This window comes from Antennarius striatus, chromosome 21 (genome assembly GCF_040054535.1).
Source record: "Antennarius striatus isolate MH-2024 chromosome 21, ASM4005453v1, whole genome shotgun sequence".
Lineage (NCBI taxonomy): Eukaryota > Metazoa > Chordata > Actinopteri > Lophiiformes > Antennariidae > Antennarius > Antennarius striatus.
This window is the reverse complement of record NC_090796.1, coordinates 15,704,997-15,724,029: the sequence shown is the minus strand read 5'-3', so window position 1 is coordinate 15,724,029 and position 19,033 is coordinate 15,704,997. Positions and strand designations below refer to the sequence as shown.

The following is a 19,033-nucleotide window of genomic DNA, read 5'->3' as shown; positions in this document are numbered from 1 at the left end:
TTAATAGTTATTCTAACGAGAAAATAACAGCCTTTTTAATTATGGTAACGGTTTGACGCACATCCGAATCGTTTTCCTGCGTTTCTTCAGCAGCTGGATGGAGGAGATGGAGGAAGATACTGCTGGAGAAATGCAACAGATTTATCGGCTGCGCTTCCTTGAAATCGCGCATTTTGAAATATTTTTCTGTTCAAAAAATTTCTTTTAATGTTTAAAAATAACTTCCTGTAAATCAGCAGACAGCGAAACCTTGACGCGCGTTCAAAGAACCCCAATTTTCCAATTTAGCGGAAGCTGCAGATGACAGGAAATGAGGTAATTCACTGCAACCCCTCCTCACGGCTAGTAATTACACCCCCACCCCCACCCCCAAATGAATCCCTTTTCATATTGAGCTGCTGTCCGAATCCAACGTCAAAGACAGGACTCATTATTGACAATCACGGGAATGAGTTACTTCATTTAACCAATCCGGACTAATCATTTCCAGGATGCCGCAGAAGCAGATAGAAGCCATTAGAACGAATTGAGGCTCTTAAATGGAATAATTGACATCTCTATCTTCTCTGAAGGGCTTCAGAAATCGCATTAGTCGCAATTGAAAGTCTGAACCGAGGGGAAAATGCTCCACTTAGACTTCCACGGGGGGCTGCTGCGCGCAGGCTGCTCCCATTCATGCACAACTGAACGCGGCATTAAGGTCTGCGCTGCGTCCCGCTGTCACCGGCGTCACAAGTTACGCCACAGCGGCAGATAAATCCAGAGATAATGATGGAAAAAAAAAAACAGGAAACCCCCCCCCCCCCTTAATAACATTTGTTGAAACTTCCGGTTTTGGAAAGAAAAACGTGCAGGAAATCAGCTGATCCTGACTTTAAAAAGAGTAATGAACCTCACAGGCTTCCGTACGCAGCCAGGGGTCACCCAGTTCAGTGGTTTTTCTCCTAATATTTCCAAACAATAAAGCGAGATGTGGTTCAGGCCACGACCCCACCCGATGCCTATCAGCTCAGGTCAGTGTCTGGGGGCAAGTGGAGCCCTGTGGTGGGGGTGAGGCGGGTGGATCATCGCTGTCCTTCAACACGCCATCAAGAAAACAGCCTCCGACGCATTCCTGGAGTTTCTCAGGTTTTATTTTGTTTTAACAAAACATTCATTCTATAAAGGTCAAAACTGCAGAAATATGTTTAATCAGGCTGAAAGTATGGGATGGAAAACAGATTCAAGAGGAAATAAAAAGTCCAGAATGACCGACACAAATGTCAGAAAGGTTTTGGACAGATGAGGAACCGAAGAGAACGACAAAATATTTAAAAAGAGACAGAAAAGAGAAGGACAGTCGACAAACGCCGCAGGAAGACAAACAGGAAATGACACGCCGGTGACGCACTGGATGCCAGCAGATGTCTCAGGTGTGATGGAGGATTCTCGGGCCGCTGGAACCGTTCTGACCTTAGGTCGACCTGCAAACACAAAAAACAGTCCAGACGAGTCAGAGGCGAGTCACCCATATTCACCCTGGTTCGTCTGAGCCAGTGGAAGCTTGTTTTGATCATGTGACTACCTGGATTTTAAATCAAGATGTTCTGTTAAAAATAAAAGTATTCTGAGGTCATAATGTGTCCTTTCAAAGAAATATCCGACCCCACCTCCAGCGTCTGGAAGCTGACTTGCTGTATTTCGTGTAGATTGTTTTAATACAGTGTTTGTGTATGTCTGCTTGCTGAGTGTCCGTTTCTGACATGGGGGGAGGATATTCTCCGTTTCAGCCGCTCTATCTTTTAACTGTCGGATATTGAAGACGGACAGTGATAAAGATCGGCGAACGCTGCAGTGGCGGAGGCTCGCAGCTTCAAAACGTCTCGGGGGACGCGAGGGGGCGAGGATGAGGAGGGACTCACTTGGGTTTGGTCTCGGCGTCCGTGACTTGGCGGATGAAGATGGCGTCTTCCGGGTGGCTGATGTCTCCCTTCTCGTACATGTAGGAGGAGGCGATGGCGAGCATGGTGCCGTCGTTGTTGAAGGCCAGCGAGGCGATGCTGGTGGGATAGCGGTGGAACTGACACAGGCGCTTCTTGTTGAACGGGTCCCAGATGTTCACGAAGCCGTCAGAGCCGCCTGGAAGGAGGAGACACTCCAGGGTGAAGATTTGAGGGAGAGATCTGGATCTCTAACAACCGTCAGAAGCCATCATCGGTGTAAAAACCACTCCATTACAGAAACAACAGCAGCAACAGTCACACCTGTGGCAAAGGTGTTGTGAACGCTGTGGAACGAGATGGCATTAACGGGGTACACGTGCTCGATCCCGTCCTCTTTCAGCCGGTGGCACTTGAAGGCGTATTTCTTCTTCTGGACTTCCTGGCTTGGGTCCAGATATTCCACAGCTACCCGTCCCTCGATGGAACTCAACACGTAGCCCTGGAGACGAGAAAGAAAAGCGTGAAGTTAGCATCCAACTCCTTTACATGCCTGTTCTCAGTAGAGCTCATCTGAGCGATTTGTTTCGAATACAGTGTAGTTGGATGTCTGACAGCTGTGTGAAACTGATTAAAAAGAGGATAATATGTAAAACAGACCTGTTTGTTGGGGAAGGCTCTGATGCAGCGAGTCTGATACTTGAGACTGGACTCTCGTCTTTGCTGGACGTAACCCATGTTCCTCAAATCCCACACCAGGACTCGTCTTCCGGCCGTGCCGACGATGAGCCGGTCTCCGGCCACGGAAAGGGTGTAAACCTGTCACCGTGACAACAAGAGGGAGACGTGGTGCCAAGAGTTCAACAATGCAAAAACAAGCTTTTGATCCAATCGGATGTTTGACGTTACCTTTTCAGGTTGAGTAAAAGTGCCGGCGTTGCAGGGTGTCCTCGGGTCCCACAGCCTGACTGACCTGTCCCAGCTACCGGTAACCATCACATTAACCTCTGGGCAGTATTCCACACAGCGGATGGGGGCTTCATGTGTTCCAACAATCGTATCTGAGGATGATAAACAACACATCAGTAAACACATACAGCGGAATCACATCGTTTTGAAGATCTGAGATGGATTTGGGATGACTGGTACCACTGAGGTTGGATTTATACCTTGGTCTGTGTTCAAATCATGAGTTTTTAATTGTGCATCCAAACCCCCACTCCAAGAATGTGTCGGATCCTGAAAACAGAAAGGGGGATAATCTGTTTGAATGGATTTCAACGCTTTGATAAGTCAATAACACACTTAAACCTGACACCCACGTAAAAAGCGCAGTCAAGAACCGGTGCGGTGTGCTGGTACTTCATCCGCATGGTGTTGCTCACGACATCGAACAGCCGGACGGTGCAGTCCCAGGAGGACACCAGCAGGAACTGGGCCGTGGTGGGGCTGAACTTCACAGCAGAGATGCCGTCTTCTGGTCCCTGGTTCAGCTTGTACTCGTTTGAGCCGGTCATCTGCAGAAAGGAGCAGATTTATAACCTCTGAAAACTCAGACTCAATGACAGTGTGTGTGGAGAAAGTGTGTGTTTAGCTGATTTCGTTCCAGATACAGATATTGATCAACTTTATTAATCACCTATAGGGAAAATTATTGCCTACTTTAGCTTGAGATATTTCCACATCTATCCATGTATAGATATATCTAGCTGAATTTATCTTCTTCTTTGATTATTATTTGAATTGTTTTATCCAAAAACCTCGATCTGAAAGTGAAACCATTGCTGCCACTGAGTTGAAAGCAAAGATTCGAAGGCTTTCATTAACCTGGTGTCCAGTTACTAGACAGGCACAGCCCATGTTTATCTGGGTTAGCTTGAAGCTACCAGCGGTAGGTTTAACATTTAGCACCAGCGAGTAGCCGATTAGCCAACATGCAGATCCAACCACACAACCCTCCGTTTCCAAAACAATAAAAGTCAATGTGAGGAGGTTTCGATCTTCCGATTTAAGTGTTTCCTGTTCCATACGCATCCAGCAATTACACCTAGCCCACCTCTGCTGCTACCGGTGCTTGTAACGGTAAGCATTAACGTGTTTACATTTTTAGCCGTTTCGGTTCACTTACCGCTTCGGTTTGGTGTCAGTCGGGCGAAAGAAGCTGTTTCTCGTGAATGCGATCGATTATTTTTGACTTGTTTTAAGCTAAAATATAGAATAAAGGCGATGCCAGGAGGCAATGCGGCTACACGTAGCTAACTCCTTAGCGAGCGCCTGTCGTAGGGGAGCAGAGAATGCTGATTGGTTGAGAGAAAAATTCGAAATCCCGCCCGTGATTTGATTGGTTGAGCCAGGTCCTGGCAGTATTTCCGTTTCCTCAGCACAGATCACATGACACTGGATCGTTCTTTCGCCCCTCCTCTGTTGATGACGTAGCCGTGAGTTCACCGGTTGAATTAAAAGCGTAAATAACACCAGAACTCTGTAAAAATATATAAATCCGCGCAAAGTAGTGCCACTGTAAGATACCCAGACCCATCCACGTTGATTTTACGTATCATGTAATTTTTTAATCCTTTGTTTGTCAGCTATTTCTTTCCACCTTTTGTATTTTCTTCCGTATACAGTACTGTAGTTTGAAGAGAACCTTTGCCTGTGTCATCAATTATCTTTAAAATGCAAAGAAAAATCAAGTTAAAACTAATTTCATTTTGCCTTTAGCTGCAGCCTGAATGTGGAGTTTGTGAACTGCGATACCTTGTTTGCAGATGTGCAATTTAAAAATGTTCATTTGATGTATCCAAACAAAAGCTCCGCTTTCATCAAGAAATCACCACTTTTGTCTGTGCAAATATGCAACATAGAAGAAAACTACTAAGTATTAAGACGTGGCTCAAAATGTCTTAACTTGACAAATGAGACCATGAGGTAGTCTCTAAAATAATTTAATTTAGTACATTTTTAATCAAAGGCAGCACCACCATTCTCCTTTCCTTCAAGCATCCTTAATATCTTCTTAGAATTTTTAAAATCACCTCCAGCCAAGATCCACAATTATTCTTTTTTCTTACATAATTACATGAAGGATAGATGCTTCTCTTGTTGGAAGAAAAACTTTACTGTGTGAGACCATTTATATACAGACTTTAAACAATATCAGAAAAACATACACAGAAACAGAAGGTATTTTTGGCTCTTCCATGGCTTCAAAATTACTGGCAAAACAATGCGTCATATAAACAACAACCCATCACCTGTTTGCGGAGATTCTTTTTTAATAGTATGATTGTCTTCACTAATACGAAGAGAGAGCTTTTTTTTTTTTCTGTAAAAGTGAACTTAGATAGGTGACAAAGACCGGACCGACTTAGCCTATGTGAAGCCAGGTATTGCACAATATTAGAAAATATAAAATATTAAATTCCACAATTTTGCTACAAACACTGACACAAATTTCTGTTAAATACAAATGAAAAACAAGTTTTTTTAAAAGTAATACATTAAAATAGATTTGCCTATTTTCGAGCATAGAACAATTTCACCAATATTAATAATAATAATAATAATAATAATAATAATAATAATAATAATAATAATGATTAAAATGATAATATTAATAATAATAATCCTTTTTTTCTGCTGATCCTTTATTGGAACTCATGTCTCGGCAGGATAAATACTGATTATACAATAATAAGAATAAAAACAATAAAATAATATTAATAATAATAATAATAATAATAATAATAATAATAATAATAATAATAATAATTTGTTCGTAATCTATAAAATATACAAAATGTAATTATTTTCAATGACGGCCACCCTTATTTAAAAACGTATGTACAGCCTGTGTTGACGGCGTTAAACGGGCCTCAGCAGTGGGACCGGGTGGGAATAGTACATGTGGTGAGGGAAAGCCAGGAGCGACTGGCTGCCCGGTGAGTTTGCGGCGCGCCCACCGGCCGAGTCCGGGGCTCCGTTCTCGTGGTAGAGAATGGGAACCCGCACAATCCTCTGCGCCGCAGTGTGGCTCAGGTTTGCCGCCTCCAGCTCCGCGGCCAGCTGCCTTTTCCATTTATTCCTCCGGTTCTGAAACCAGATTTTCACCTGCGTCTCCGTCAGGTGCAGGGACGCGGCCAGGCCGGCCCTCTCCGAGCTGCTCAGGTAGCGCTTTATGTCGAAGGTGGACTCCAGCTGGAAGACTTGACTCCTGGAAAAAACCGTGCGCGTCTTCTTCTTCCGACACGGTTTCCTGTCGGAATCCAACTCGCCCGTTTTTCCTCTCCAGTCGTCCTCCTGGTCTATTTCTTTCTTTGGCTCTTCTGAGTCACTTTCCTCCAACGCGATATCGTCATCCGCGCTTTCCTCTTTGGCATCTTGGTCACTTTTTTGGAGGTCCGGGGAGCGCCTGTCTGGCGCCGGTGACGCTTCTCTGTGGCTGGCCTTTTCAGATCCTAGAGAAAACCAGAAACCAGGGCTCAGTTAGAATCCTCTAAACCATTAAATATCGTATCTGTCTCTTCTGGATGTTTCTTTTGAAGGTGCATTAATAAAATGAGCATTTTTACTGACATAAATCCGGATACAGGCGACATATTAAACCCTATAAAATTTCCATTAATCTTATAAAAATAGCATCCATCTAAATTAAGACTTTTTCAGACAATTTCCAGAGCTAGATTTAACAATATTTACCTCCGGTCCTCAAATGAGTCCCGAGCGTGTACGGGTACCACCAGGTGGACGCTCTCTCCAAATACTGCGCTGATAGTCCGATTCTCTGCGTTGGCAAGTCGAACCGAGGGAAAGACAGCTCACCGAGCCGGGAGAAGAAGCTGCCTTCGAACACTCCTTTGGATGAACTGAAGAAGCTTTTCGGCTTCACTGGTTTGTCTTCGATGTTCAGCAAGTTCTTGATGGAGAACGGCGAGTCTTTAGCGGGTTGGCGGGTTTCCTGCGCGTCAGAGTCGGCCATCACCGTTCGCTGTCCGATGGGGATCACCATCAAAACTTGGCGAGAGAAAGAAAAACGCCTGCAAAAGATGCTTTTGTTTGATCGTTTGAGTTAAAAAACCACACAAGAGAGAGAGAAAGAAAGAGGGGAGCAAGTGAAAGAAAGAGAAAGAGAGAGAGAGAGAGAAGTGAAAGCTGCCTCCAGCTCCCGAGAGCGCTGAGATCACTGAGTCAAACTTGCGCCGGATTGTAATGATGAAATAAAAAATGCCTATCGAGTTAAAACGCGCTCGGTCCCTGCTATTGGGCAGGTACAATAGCAAATGGGATTTGAGACGAAACCGTGATGGGGCTGTGACGAGCGCTGCTCCAAAAAGAAAAAAGGCCGCGCAAGCGTTTTGACGTCTGCTGAACAGAAAGGGACCCACTTATCATCCAATTAGAGCAAAGAGGGAAATGTCTCTGGGTTTTTGAGGGCGTGCGCAAACTGTAATCATCTGTCAGTTAATTGAATAAATGGTCCAGGAATTATTACGCCTCAATCTGCAAGCGGAGTGGCTTTGGTACCAATTTTACGCACGTTTTACGCGCTAACGTGACATGGAACAATAAATAAAACAAGGAAAACTCGACTTTTTGTTGTTGTTTTTTATATAAAAATGAAGAGTTTAACCTGCTGGAGATCAACCTTCCGTTTAGTTATCTGCTATATTCTTTTTCCAAACTGCCCATGTTTGCTCAACCTGTGCGCAACCGGAAAGATACGCACTGTGCGTTTCTCCTGCACCAGAGCTCATTGACTTTAGTGAAATTTAATTAGTCAGGAAATGCTACAGGCAGCCATCAAACTGAATGCTTACCTCTGTGATAAAGGCTTTTCAAATCAGCTTTGAACAAAAGCCTGCGGCAGGTGATCTAATGCAAGAGGAAGACAAGACGTCCCTGATAAACATTACAATAAAACCAGCGCTCGGATGCAGCGCGTTATAGTTATTCATTATTATTCTATTTGTAATGTGTAATGAGACATTTATATGATCAAGTGCGATGAGGTTAGATGATAAAGACACGGGGTGAACAGGTGGGAGTTTCTATGTCAGTCCTGTTTTCTCTTGAGACGTGGGTTTTTCTTTGCAGTTGATTTTAACGCACGACAAATTGAGCCAAACACACTATTAATAAACATTTAGTTGCTTTTGTCTACCAGCTAATAATTAATTCTCCAACTGAAAATAATGGGCAGAAACCAAAGTCTCATCTTTGAATCCAGTTCTGAAGCAGAGAGATAATCCAATCAATTGAATTTGCTCAACCTACAAAACATGCAGCCTGCACTTTTAGCTCATGGAGCGCTCTCCAGCTCTAAAGGACAACACTGTGTTTTGTGAAAAGCTACTTGAACCCCTGAATAATTAGAGGTCTCATAGCTGCGTTAAAGATGGGGGCGGAGAACGAGGCTGGTCGTGAAGCGCGGAGAGCCGCGTTCTCCATCAGATTAACTTCATTAAACAGAAACTCGCACAAAACACAGAAAGAGTCGGAGGAGCTCGTACAAATATTCATGATGCAAAGGCGGGTTTTATTTTACAGCCCGTTCAATTTAGTTACTTAACGATTTTTCAGAACGTCAGCGCGCTGCTGCTCCTCTGAATGTCAAACTGAACGCGGTCCACCTCAGATTAAGGTGAAATTCAAAGAGGTTTAATATTTATCAAAGACTCATGTCAGATTATGAGCTCCAGATCCAGAAGAAGCAAAATATATTTTTAGGGTAGCACTAAAACACAACAGGGCTTCTCGAAAGGAAGTATAATGAAACGTTACAGAAATCTGAAATTCAATTAGAATATGTTCAGCAGGAATTTCCGTTGAATTACATTAATTTAATAGGTTGAATAGCTGTTGCGTTATTTGGGCTTGTCTCACAGTGAGTTTTCCAGACTTTTGGTGACCCATAGGAGACAATAATAATTACGCATCGATCATATTTTGCTTTAATATTTTAGTCTGTATTTTTTCAGTCTGTTTAGCTGAAGCTTTGATTGAACGACTGATAAAAAGTAAAATTTAGAGAATAATAATCCTGAATTTCACGATAACACACAAAAATCAACAATCCAACGCGCAGAACTGCCTTTTCTGTGCGTATTTACGCGGACACGGCTCGTCCTTGTTGTCAGTGGAAGTCGATCAGGCTGCAGAAAAGTAATCAGGAAAATGCTCAGAGTCCATTAAATAAGGCGGCCTCTCTTCACATGAGGCCCCAGCGTGATTAAATGAATATCAAACATCGTTAGAGGTGACAGGCTGTTAGCAGACGCGATAACTGACTGCGCTTCCAGTCGTGACTGACAGCAGGAGAATGCTGCCCTCTAGCGGCAGAAATCAGCATTACAATGTTGAAAAAGATGAGCTGCAGACTTTTATTTTTACAGATCATTTTCACAGTACAGCGTTAAATCACTTGATTTCCTTTCCTTACAAGTGTGAAAGACGTGGAATCTACTTCCTTAATAAAACCCTGCAAAGAAAACACCATTTCAACTGAAAATCCATCACGTGTGTGACGTTTCCCACAGAACCATCTGAAATCAGATGTTGGATTCCAGTAATGTAACAATAGGTTAGTTTTGTATTACGACATGATTTCTTTATATTTCACAATGCAACACTAATTTGATCCTAAAACAGGAAAAGAATACGGTCAGGATCTGTCATGGGAGTGAAAGTTGGTGAAATTGAGGACAAAAAGGACTTCTAGAAGAATCTCTCAAGGCTCTGTTCACATTATCTCAATGGTCATACTCCTTATCAATGAACTTGGCCATAGTGGACAGCTGGACGTTTGTGGTTCCTTCATAAATGGTACCTGCACATGGAGAAAAACGAAGCATTAGAATGAATCACCTTCACCAGAAGGATCAACAGTTAAAACAGAACTCTGATGGGTGAAAGCTGGGTGAAGTTTAGTTAAGATCTGACAGCCCAGATTAATCACAGCCTTTTTTAAAGTTACACATTCAGTGCAGCCTCTTAGCTAAAGGAGCTAGCTCACACGTTAGCTCGTCTAAGGTGGGCTGCTATATTAGATCAGGAGGTGTGGAGGTTTGTGAAGACCCATCAGTTTATTTTCTGGTAACTATTCACAACTTTGTGTAAATTATTGTTAAAAACCACCAACAAGGCCACGTTTGTCCACCCCCCCACCTCAGCTTTCAATTCTGAGAGACAGGGGGTCTCATTATTCGTCTGGTGATGAAAGCAGTGATGACTTTTTGCCCTTGCAGCTTCCTTTGGCTGTGAGTCGGTGCGTTGGCACCACGAAGAGTGTGTGTGTGTGTGTGTGGGGTGGAATTCCTACAGAGTCCGATTACAGCCGCCGCTATCAGTGCGTTCCTCCACCCTCCCCACTCTGGACCAATCACAGTCAGCTTCATTGACCTTCATGCAGCCCTTCCAGCAACTAGTCAGGCTCACCGATCTTACAGTCCCTGTAGTATTTCTCTATGGGGTAGTCTTTGGTGAAGCCGACGCCTCCCATCCATTCAATGCATTTAGACGTGGTCAGGGTCGCAACCTGAGGAAGATGAAACGTTATAATTCCACACACTTATGGACGCATGAATGGAGGCGGGGCCTAAGAACCGAAGCGCTCACCTCTGCAGTGAAGTATTTGGCCATGCAGGCCTCCTTGATGAACGGTCTGCCTGCCTCCCGCAGACGAGCGGCGTTGTACGTCAGCAGCCGAGCTGCTTCGATCTGCGTCGCCACGTGAGCGATCTGGTGCTGCATGCCCTGGGAAAACAAAGAGTCGCACAACGGCCTCAGGGAATCGTGAGAATAAACAAAAACGGGATCCATTCCTGACGCTCACCTGGAAGTCAAAGATCCGTTTTCCAAACTGCACTCTCTGTCTGGTGTAAGGAATGGTGTTGTCAAAGCAACCCTGTGCCAGTCCAAGCATCTGTCACAAATTGCCGCAAAGTAAAAGTCGATCAATAGTCTGGAAGCTGTCATTCAAATGATTTAAAAGCAAATATCCGGTTATTCATTCAGGAAGTGCAACAGCCAATGGGGAAGCATCAACACCAGGATGGGCCAATCGGCTGCAGGCGGCCTCATCTCTCTATCCGACACCTGCAGAGTTTACCTGAGCGGCGATTCCAATCCTGCCCTCATTCAACATTCCGATGGCGTACTTGTATCCGTGTCCGGCTTGACCCAAAATGTTCTTCTCCGGCACCTGCAGGACGGAGGAGGAAGTGGGTGAAGGTCACAGGAGGCGGAGGATTGTCATTGGTCCGGAACACGTCAGCCTGTACCTTGACGTTGTCAAAGTTGAGCGGACAGGTGGACGAAGCTCGCAGGCCGAGTTTGTTCTCCTTCTTGCAAATCTGGAGCCCCTCGGCGTCCCGGTCCACGATGAAGCAGGTGATGCCTCGGTATCCCTGACAACCAAACAGTCAGACCGTCAAAATAAAAGTTCCGATCCATCGTTGTCACATGAGGTGACAGCATCGATAAAACCTGCTCACAGCGGACGGGTCCACGTTGGCCATCACCAGGAAGACGCCTGCTTGCTCCGCGTTGCTGATCCACATCTTGGATCCGTTAATGACGTAATAATCTTTCTGCTTCTCGGCGCGCGTCTTCAGAGAAAAGGCGTCGCTGCCAGACTCGGCTTCGGAGAGGCAGAAGCTTCCGATCTTTGGGACACAGAAAATAAAAGCAGCTGTTAGCTCTCCGTCTGCACAGAAACGTAAAGGTTCTGTGGCTGCTCACCATGTCGGTCGACAGCCGGCTGAGGTAGCGCTCCTTCTGCGCCGGCGTGCCCAGGTTAGAGAAGAGCGTGTTGATCAGTGTGTTCTGAATGTCGCACAGCACCGCCACAGAGGGGTCCACCTTCGCCAGCTCCTCAATGACCAGGATGGAGGAGAAGAAGGAGGAACCCGTGCCGCCGTATTCCGGGTCGATTTCGATCCCCATGAGCTGCGGGGAAAAAAAAAGGAACGTCACCCACGTCGTCTTGGTTACACGTCTGTGACGAGACACCGAAATGACTCACGCCCTGTTCGAAGAGGGATTTGATGACTTCCTCATCCATGGCAGAATTTTCATCCATCTTTGATACGAACGGTGCGATGCGCTCTTGTGCGTATTTTTTCACTGTAAAGAGATGTAACAACATGTTTCACCAGGAAACCTCACAAACATTAGGGACTGAGTCATTTACCCTTCAGCTCTATACTACCTGAAAAGCAGCTCACCTGTTTCCCTCATCATGCTCTCCTCCTCTGAGAACGTCTGAAGGGGAGGGAAGAAGACCGGACTGCCTGCGGGGTCAGAGGTCACTGCTGGGGCGCTTGAGCCGGACAGACCCCTCCATCCGAACCGGCAGGGTCGAGAGATCTGCCTGCAAGACTAAAAGCAGGGGATACCTCCTTTTGAGTGTTAAAATTGAAAATGACGTCACCGTAAAGACTCTGTGGGCATTATTGAGTATATTATGGGGGTTTTTTTTGCAACCAATAATTCCATCACTTCTTTTGTTGTTATTCTCTTGAAGTTGACATTCACTGTCCGGACCTCCTCTCCACTGAAATTCTATACGTTTCCTCTCATATACGTCCGATCCACGCGGCATAAATGAACCAAATGCTCCTCTCCGGTCATTAAAGGCGCTTATATCCATAAACTCAGCCACATTTGCTATTTTAAACTATAAACATATGTTAAAACTCACCTTAGTAACGATCCGAACCACGGGCGCCGCCATGTTTGTTATGAAATCCGTACTGATGTTGCTGCCTTCAGGTGCAATAGGATGTTTTGGTTTTTAGATAGATAGATAGATACTTTATTAATCCCGGAGGAAATTGCATAAGGATTAAGAGTGTGAATTAAGGATTAAAAAGTATCTATCAAGTAAAGCACAAAGGCAATTAAAATCTAAGATAGCACTTGTTCTGAATAATGTTAAACATAAATTAAACGATTGAAAAATAAATACAGAATACACCTCCATCTGATTGAGCGAAACATATTAGTTGTTTCCATGCTTAGCTGTTAGCTTTACCATGTGGTGGTTATATATAAGATGTTAAAATAGATTATTGGTACCACAATAATAATAATCCGTGACTCATGAGTAGATGTGAGATGTCCGACCTCTGATGGATGCAATTTATTCCAACGACATTTAAACGCACCACTGACGTGTTGGAAACGGAACGGAAGCGTTTCGTTTTGACGCTTCAAACCGCACAACACATCAGAAGGGCTGGGTTCACATGTCTGTTATTCACGGTAATGGTACTTAGAACCTGAAAGGTTCGGGGGGGGAGATTAAGCGTGTCGAACGTGTAGCTGATTGCCCTTCGTTTATAATTGTCGGTAAACCATTAAAATGTTCGCGTCGAGCTAGCAGGTTGACGGCGGAGCAGGTAGCTTGTTAGCCGGACAAACGGACTCCTCTCCTCAGGGTCGTTTCGTCGCTCGACAGAAGGAAAATGGAAGATGTGAAGACCGAACCTGTGGATTTTGTGAGGGAATTTCAAGAGTATTTAACGCAGCAAACCCAGCATGTCAACATGATCTCCGGCTCTGTGTACGGAGAGAAGGAGTCAGGGCAGCCGTTCCAAGCAGGTAGGATGGAGACGTCATAACGCGTCATAAATAAGAGCAGATTGTCGTTAAAGTCACTTCATCTGAGCAAAGCTGTTGAAGTCAACCCACTGGATTCATAGAAAGATCCTTGAAGACTTTTCTCCTCCAATCCCAGAGAGGTTCTTCGGTTCTGATGGTTTGGTGTTGACTTTCTTAATCTCTTGTTGTTGGAATATGAATAGAATAAAATATGATCACACCTCAAGAGTTTAGAAGCTGAGGCGACAACAGCCACCACCAGAACTGAAGAAGCCTCTCGGATGAGAGGTGAAAGGTCTTCAAGGAACGCTCGATAAGCTCGATAAGTGTTGATTTAAATGCTTTTGGATCCTCACGATCTGGATGAACTGTCACAGACATCTCGGTGTGTTTGGTTCCAGTTGCCCTCCGGAGTGAAGAGAACGGTCTGGACCCCCCGTCGGTGGAAGTGAGCCTGTCGGTGGAGGACGGCTCAGATGTTCAGATGGAGAGCCTGGAGAGGACCTGCGATGGAAAATACAAGTGCAGCTACTGCAGCTACGCCAACAAGGGCATGGCTCGTCTGATAGAGCACACCCGCATCCACACAGGTCAGTGTATGAACCGGTGAACCCCGTGCCATAACAAAGCCAATCCAAACACACAGCTACGGTGGGAAGCCAAATTTTTATTCAACACACTAGTTATGAACTGTTTGCAAAAGGCAGATCACACAAGAACAGTTTTACATGAGCCACATATGGAGATTAGGCGTCTCAACTTGACCTCGTCGTCTACTATGTTCGCAATCGCTTGATTGAATCTGCAGAAAATCTCTGGTGGGGTTCAAAGGAGTTGGCTGCAGCAAGTAAACCAACAATATTCCAGGATTATCCGTGAGGAATGGGTTAATATTTGTGAAGAACGCTTTCAGAATCGGCTTTGCAGCGAAAAGGACTCCAGGAAGAACCAGACATGCTTGCTTTGAAACCACTGTAGTCAGGAGAAGTAGGATTTAGTCTTATATCAGGTTAAATTTGGTTGTAATTTGTGTTATTGAAATATTTCAACTGTTCCTGTTTCCTTGAGTCTTTGCAAAAATGATAAATAAATAGTAGTATAAATAGTATTTCTCTGCTAGAGATTTCTATTAACTCATTTGCTACCAGCGTTTAATATCAATTGATCTCTTTTGGCAGGCTTTCTCTGGCATCTGGCTATTTATTGTTGGAAAAACACATTGGTGTTTTCTTTCTGTTCTTGATCCGTCCCAAGATGCTTTGCTTAGAACGACATGGTGTTCGCTCACGGGTGATCTCTGATGTTTGCAAACTTTGTTGCATTGTAAGCTTCTGCAACTTCTCAGTCTTCCTCTGATTCGCCATCCCTCTGTTCCGTAACTGGATCAGTTGTCATGACGATAAATTCCACGATCAGAAGCCTGATTTTCACTGACAAGCACCTCCAGATCTCCTCGTTGAATTGGCAGCCAGTGAGTTAACCATTTGGAGTAACTCGTAAATCAAGAACATGTTTGTGTGTCCCTCCTCGTCTGTTGACTCTCTCACATTAAATCATGTCACTGTTTAACTGCATTTATTTCCTAATCCCCCCCCAGGAGAGAAGCCTCATCGCTGCCAGCTGTGCCCGTTCGCTTCCGCCTACGAGCGCCACCTGGAAGCCCACGTGCGCTCGCACACGGGAGAAAAGCCATACAAGTGTGACCTCTGTGCCTTCCGCTGCAGCGACCGCAGCAACCTGTCGCACCACCGCCGCCGCCGCCACAAGCTCCTGCCCACGAGGGTCATCCGCTCCTCGTTCGCCACCAAGAGGATCCTGAACTCCCTGCAGAAGCGGTCGGGCTCACTGGGCTTCGGCAGGCGGCTGCTGGTGAACATAAACCCTCCGTCCGCGGGACTGCAAAAGTCCGATTATCTGAACGACTTGTCCCAGAAGATTCACCACCATCTGAACGGCAGCGACTACAAGAAACTCCCCAAGGCGGATGAGAATGACGCTCACAGCAGAGGAGCTAATGGCCTGACGTTCAGTAACCCTTTGGACCAGCTGTCGGCTCTCGCCGGCCAGCTGGCCGACCTTCACCCCGAGACTCAGACGTCCGAATCCCCAGACAGGGATTCGCTGGAGGAGAAGCCCATCCTCATCGAACAGGTGTCCAGCGAACACGCGGCGCATTCAAACAGAGTCCAGACCTTCCCGCCTAAAAAGGACACCCCACCGTCCGTCCCGGAGGGCTGCTGCCCGGCGCCCGACGTCGGCTTTGAGAGCAACACCATCACGGCGAGCGTCAGCAACAGCCAGCCGAGTACGCCGGCCCTGCTCCCGACCACGCCCGACCAGCAGCTCCTGCATAAATGTCAGCACTGTGACATTCACTTCCTGGATAACATCCTCTACACCATACACATGGGTTGCCATGGTTACGAGCATCCTTTCCAGTGCAACATCTGCGGCCACCTGTGCAGAGACCGATACGACTTCGCGTGCCACTTCGCCCGCGGGCAACATAAGAAGTGATTCTGTCGGTGGATGTGGCGTCTCAGGTCCTGTTGTTTTCACGTCACTGTTCGTTCGTAACGACACCGACATGTAAATCATCTCAACCCAACACACCCAGGACCTCCCACTCCCACTCATGGATTTAACGGAAAAGGAAGCTAACCATTAAAAACTCATTCATTGCCGTTGGTATCTACAGACGTCCGTTATGTTTGGTGATGGACTGATCTCCTGTGATCAGCATACATTATATGATATGAAGACAATGGATAGAATGACTGGATGGAGGTTTGAATCTCATCCCATTTACTACATAGAGCTGTGACAGCTTAAAAAAAGTTTTTGTCAAATGTAGGCGTTGAACAAAGTCATTCATAAATAATTTTACCATCAGAACCCCTCTTTCTCATTCTCTTTGTTGGTTTATAGAAACCACTGTTGAGATGTTTGAGGTGTCATAAGAGCAAAAAATATTTGCATCCAACTCAAATCAAACTGTTCTGACTCGGCGTCTCACTAAATGATCATTTTCTTTGTTTTGTTTTTTTTTTCCTCTGAAACGGATGTTTTTTTTAGTGAAACCAGCCTGTGTTCTACAGCTAATAACTTAGGAATGGGAAAAGGTAGAAATAAACTTTTTTTTCTAATGAAAGAACATTAGTCTACTCTTTCTTTTGGTAGTTTTGGTGTTTACAGAATCATAGAACCCAATATTCTGTGGGTCAAATGAGTTAAACGGAATATTTCTCATTTAGAATATTAGAAATGTGGACTTGGGAGTTAAACTTTTCTCTTTTCATGTGCGTTCACACAAACCAATTCAAGGTCAACCAGAAGGACAAGCGGAAGACGCTGATTGTTCAGATTTTATTTGCGCTGACAGGACGTCCTGCTCTGATTGGTTTCCACGTACGTGTTGGTGTCACATTGGTCCACGAGCTGAGGAGCAGTTCAGTGAACGTCGTTCAGGTTGTTGGGATTCAAGTCATTTCTTCTCATTAATGATCCTCGACAGGATTTCCTTCCTCTCGCGGTCAAACACATCCACGGCTCTTCCCACCACCCGTTCCACATCGACGTCCTCCTGACTGAAGGACGCTTCCTGGAGCAGCTGTCTCCGCAGGTTCTGAAGAAAAGTGGCTTTGGATTGGTTCAGCTGCGCCACCAGCGACCTCATCTTTTCAGAAGGTACCTGAGCTCCTAGAGTCAAGGTGAGGAAGTGGTGGTTACACCGGAATGCGAAAACGAAACTATATGTGGAACTGATGCTCATGACTGACCTCTGGCCGTCGTCATGGCGTCGGAGACGAGCCGTCGGCAGGCCTGGTCTGCCTGGTGGATCACACTGGTGGCGCATTTGAGACGGTCGGCCTCCTGCAACAGTAATAAACCACAGTAGGAATAAATTGTTCTCTGAAGCAGTTTTTTTTAAAAATTGAATGTTTTATCCACGCTATGTTTGCAAACCGTCTGTTCTGTGTTATCCTCAACCGGGCTCGGCGGGTTGCTCAGCGCAGATGAGATCAACTCCATCACCTTCTGCCTGAGATGAAGTCAGAGGAGGAGAAACAGATGGAAGCAACGGATTAATAATCGTTTTAATGAGCAGGAACTTTATCGACGCTGAAGAATCCACTCCGTCGTCTTACGTATCACATTCAGACAAACTCTCCGCAGAGTTGAGAGAGAGGCTGTTTGTCTCCCAGGTGTTCTTCTGAGGATTCGGAGGCTCTAAACGCTTCACCATCTCCAGCAGCACGCTGGTGGGAATGGGTTCGGATCTGTTCTGGTTCCTGCTGACGCAGGTGTCCAGATCACAACGTAGATGCACCTGGCAGAAGCCCAGCGAATCTGAAAACGACAGATTTGTATTACTCTAAAATACACAACCTGTGTGTAATGTGGACAACTGGAATCTATGCTGCTTATGTAATTTCCCCGAGGGGATCAATAAAGTATATCATCTTCTTCTTCTTCTTCTTACACTTTCTTGCGAGTTGGAAAACTTCATATCTCATGCTGGGATAGTAGAAGTTGTCATCCAGCAGGAAGAGAAGCGGCGCCTGGTAGGATGCAGGCTGCAGCAGAGGTCGGATGCACTGCTCCCACGCTGCCCTGTTGATCCGACGGCGGCTCGGAGGCTCACGTCTCTCTAGAAAGTCCTCAACGCACTGCAAAACGGCCTGTCTGTGTAACTTCCACTCAGTGTGCTAGAAAGAGAAAAAAAAAATCAATTATAATACATGAACCCTGGGATATTCCAGCTCTGGAGGGTTTTATTTGTGAGGAATGGGCTAAGATTCCTTAGGACTGTTGGCAGGAGCTGGAGTCTGGATCTGCATCATGTTTGCAGCAGCTAAAGGTTCTACAAATGTCACTTAAATTAACATTTTGGGTCATATTTGGGAAAAGTGCAAGTTAAATTTGCAGAGTATTTTACTTATCGTCAACATCTTTAAAAAAATGTACCAAGTAATTTTTTTCTAAATGATTAATCTTTTTAGTAAATATCATATATTTAACATATGGCTCAGTTTTTTGAAAATATTTTTTTTTGTAGTTTCTAGTTATCTTTTTTCGGCTAGAATAATTTCTACACGTTAAATTAATTCTAATAGTTTTAACACATTTTAGCATAAAATAGGCCCGTTTGGCCCGGGTGACGTCACCATGTCTTCCCCGTCCTCCGCCGATCGGGTCTGAAACGCTTGTTCGGTGATCAGGTCGTCATACGGAAACACACCGGCTCTCCACCCGCGCTGCCGCGCCGTGCGGAGGACCTGGAGGGCCAGCGTGGATTTCCCCGCAGCAGGAAGCCCGCAGAGGACGCACAGACAGCCTGGAGTCCGTGGAACAACTCCGGCCTCCTCCGCTGCCATGAACTACATTTTATCACGACTGTAGATGCAGGTGACGGCTAACTTCCGCATTACGTAGTCAAAACAATGGAAACACGTGACTTCCTGCTGACCACCTTTCAAATTAAAATCCTTTTAGTGGAAAAGCGGAAGCAG

At 45.3% G+C, this 19,033-nt stretch overlaps 5 protein-coding genes across 5 annotated transcripts; 1 reads left to right on the top strand and 4 right to left on the bottom strand.

The window, feature by feature from the left end:
• Positions 1-1,121: 1,121 nt before the first annotated feature.
• On the bottom strand, positions 1,122-4,191 carry bub3 (BUB3 mitotic checkpoint protein). Its single transcript, XM_068305728.1, has 8 exons — positions 4,048-4,191; positions 3,242-3,436; positions 3,089-3,158; positions 2,829-2,980; positions 2,580-2,738; positions 2,244-2,421; positions 1,902-2,118; positions 1,122-1,463 (listed from the first exon to the last, which is right to left on the bottom strand). The coding sequence occupies exons 2-8, from the start codon at positions 3,434-3,436 to the stop codon at positions 1,454-1,456; spliced, it is 981 nt and encodes a 326-aa protein (XP_068161829.1). The 5' UTR covers positions 4,048-4,191; the 3' UTR covers positions 1,122-1,453.
• Positions 4,192-5,763: 1,572 nt separating this feature from the next.
• On the bottom strand, positions 5,764-7,015 carry hmx3b (H6 family homeobox 3b). Its single transcript, XM_068305982.1, has 2 exons — positions 6,618-7,015; positions 5,764-6,376 (listed from the first exon to the last, which is right to left on the bottom strand). Exons 1-2 carry the CDS (start codon positions 6,925-6,927, stop codon positions 5,784-5,786), a joined length of 903 nt encoding a protein of 300 aa, XP_068162083.1. The 5' UTR covers positions 6,928-7,015; the 3' UTR covers positions 5,764-5,783.
• A 2,275-nt stretch (positions 7,016-9,290) lies between these two features.
• Positions 9,291-12,808, bottom strand: acadsb (acyl-CoA dehydrogenase short/branched chain). The gene is made up of 11 exons (XM_068305589.1): positions 12,619-12,808; positions 12,143-12,296; positions 11,941-12,041; positions 11,658-11,864; positions 11,411-11,581; positions 11,198-11,323; positions 11,026-11,118; positions 10,750-10,839; positions 10,533-10,670; positions 10,353-10,452; positions 9,291-9,744 (listed from the first exon to the last, which is right to left on the bottom strand). The coding sequence occupies exons 1-11, from the start codon at positions 12,649-12,651 to the stop codon at positions 9,668-9,670; spliced, it is 1,290 nt and encodes a 429-aa protein (XP_068161690.1). The 5' UTR covers positions 12,652-12,808; the 3' UTR covers positions 9,291-9,667.
• A 170-nt stretch (positions 12,809-12,978) lies between these two features.
• Positions 12,979-16,730, top strand: LOC137588477 (zinc finger protein Pegasus-like). The gene is made up of 3 exons (XM_068305591.1): positions 12,979-13,520; positions 13,922-14,110; positions 15,118-16,730. Exons 1-3 carry the CDS (start codon positions 13,385-13,387, stop codon positions 16,035-16,037), a joined length of 1,245 nt encoding a protein of 414 aa, XP_068161692.1. The 5' UTR covers positions 12,979-13,384; the 3' UTR covers positions 16,038-16,730.
• A 140-nt stretch (positions 16,731-16,870) lies between these two features.
• LOC137588478 (L-seryl-tRNA(Sec) kinase) lies at positions 16,871-18,949 on the bottom strand. The gene is made up of 6 exons (XM_068305592.1): positions 18,689-18,949; positions 18,004-18,229; positions 17,669-17,870; positions 17,487-17,562; positions 17,300-17,393; positions 16,871-17,219 (listed from the first exon to the last, which is right to left on the bottom strand). Exons 1-6 carry the CDS (start codon positions 18,896-18,898, stop codon positions 17,005-17,007), a joined length of 1,023 nt encoding a protein of 340 aa, XP_068161693.1. The 5' UTR covers positions 18,899-18,949; the 3' UTR covers positions 16,871-17,004.
• Between the last annotated feature and the right edge of the window lie 84 nt (positions 18,950-19,033).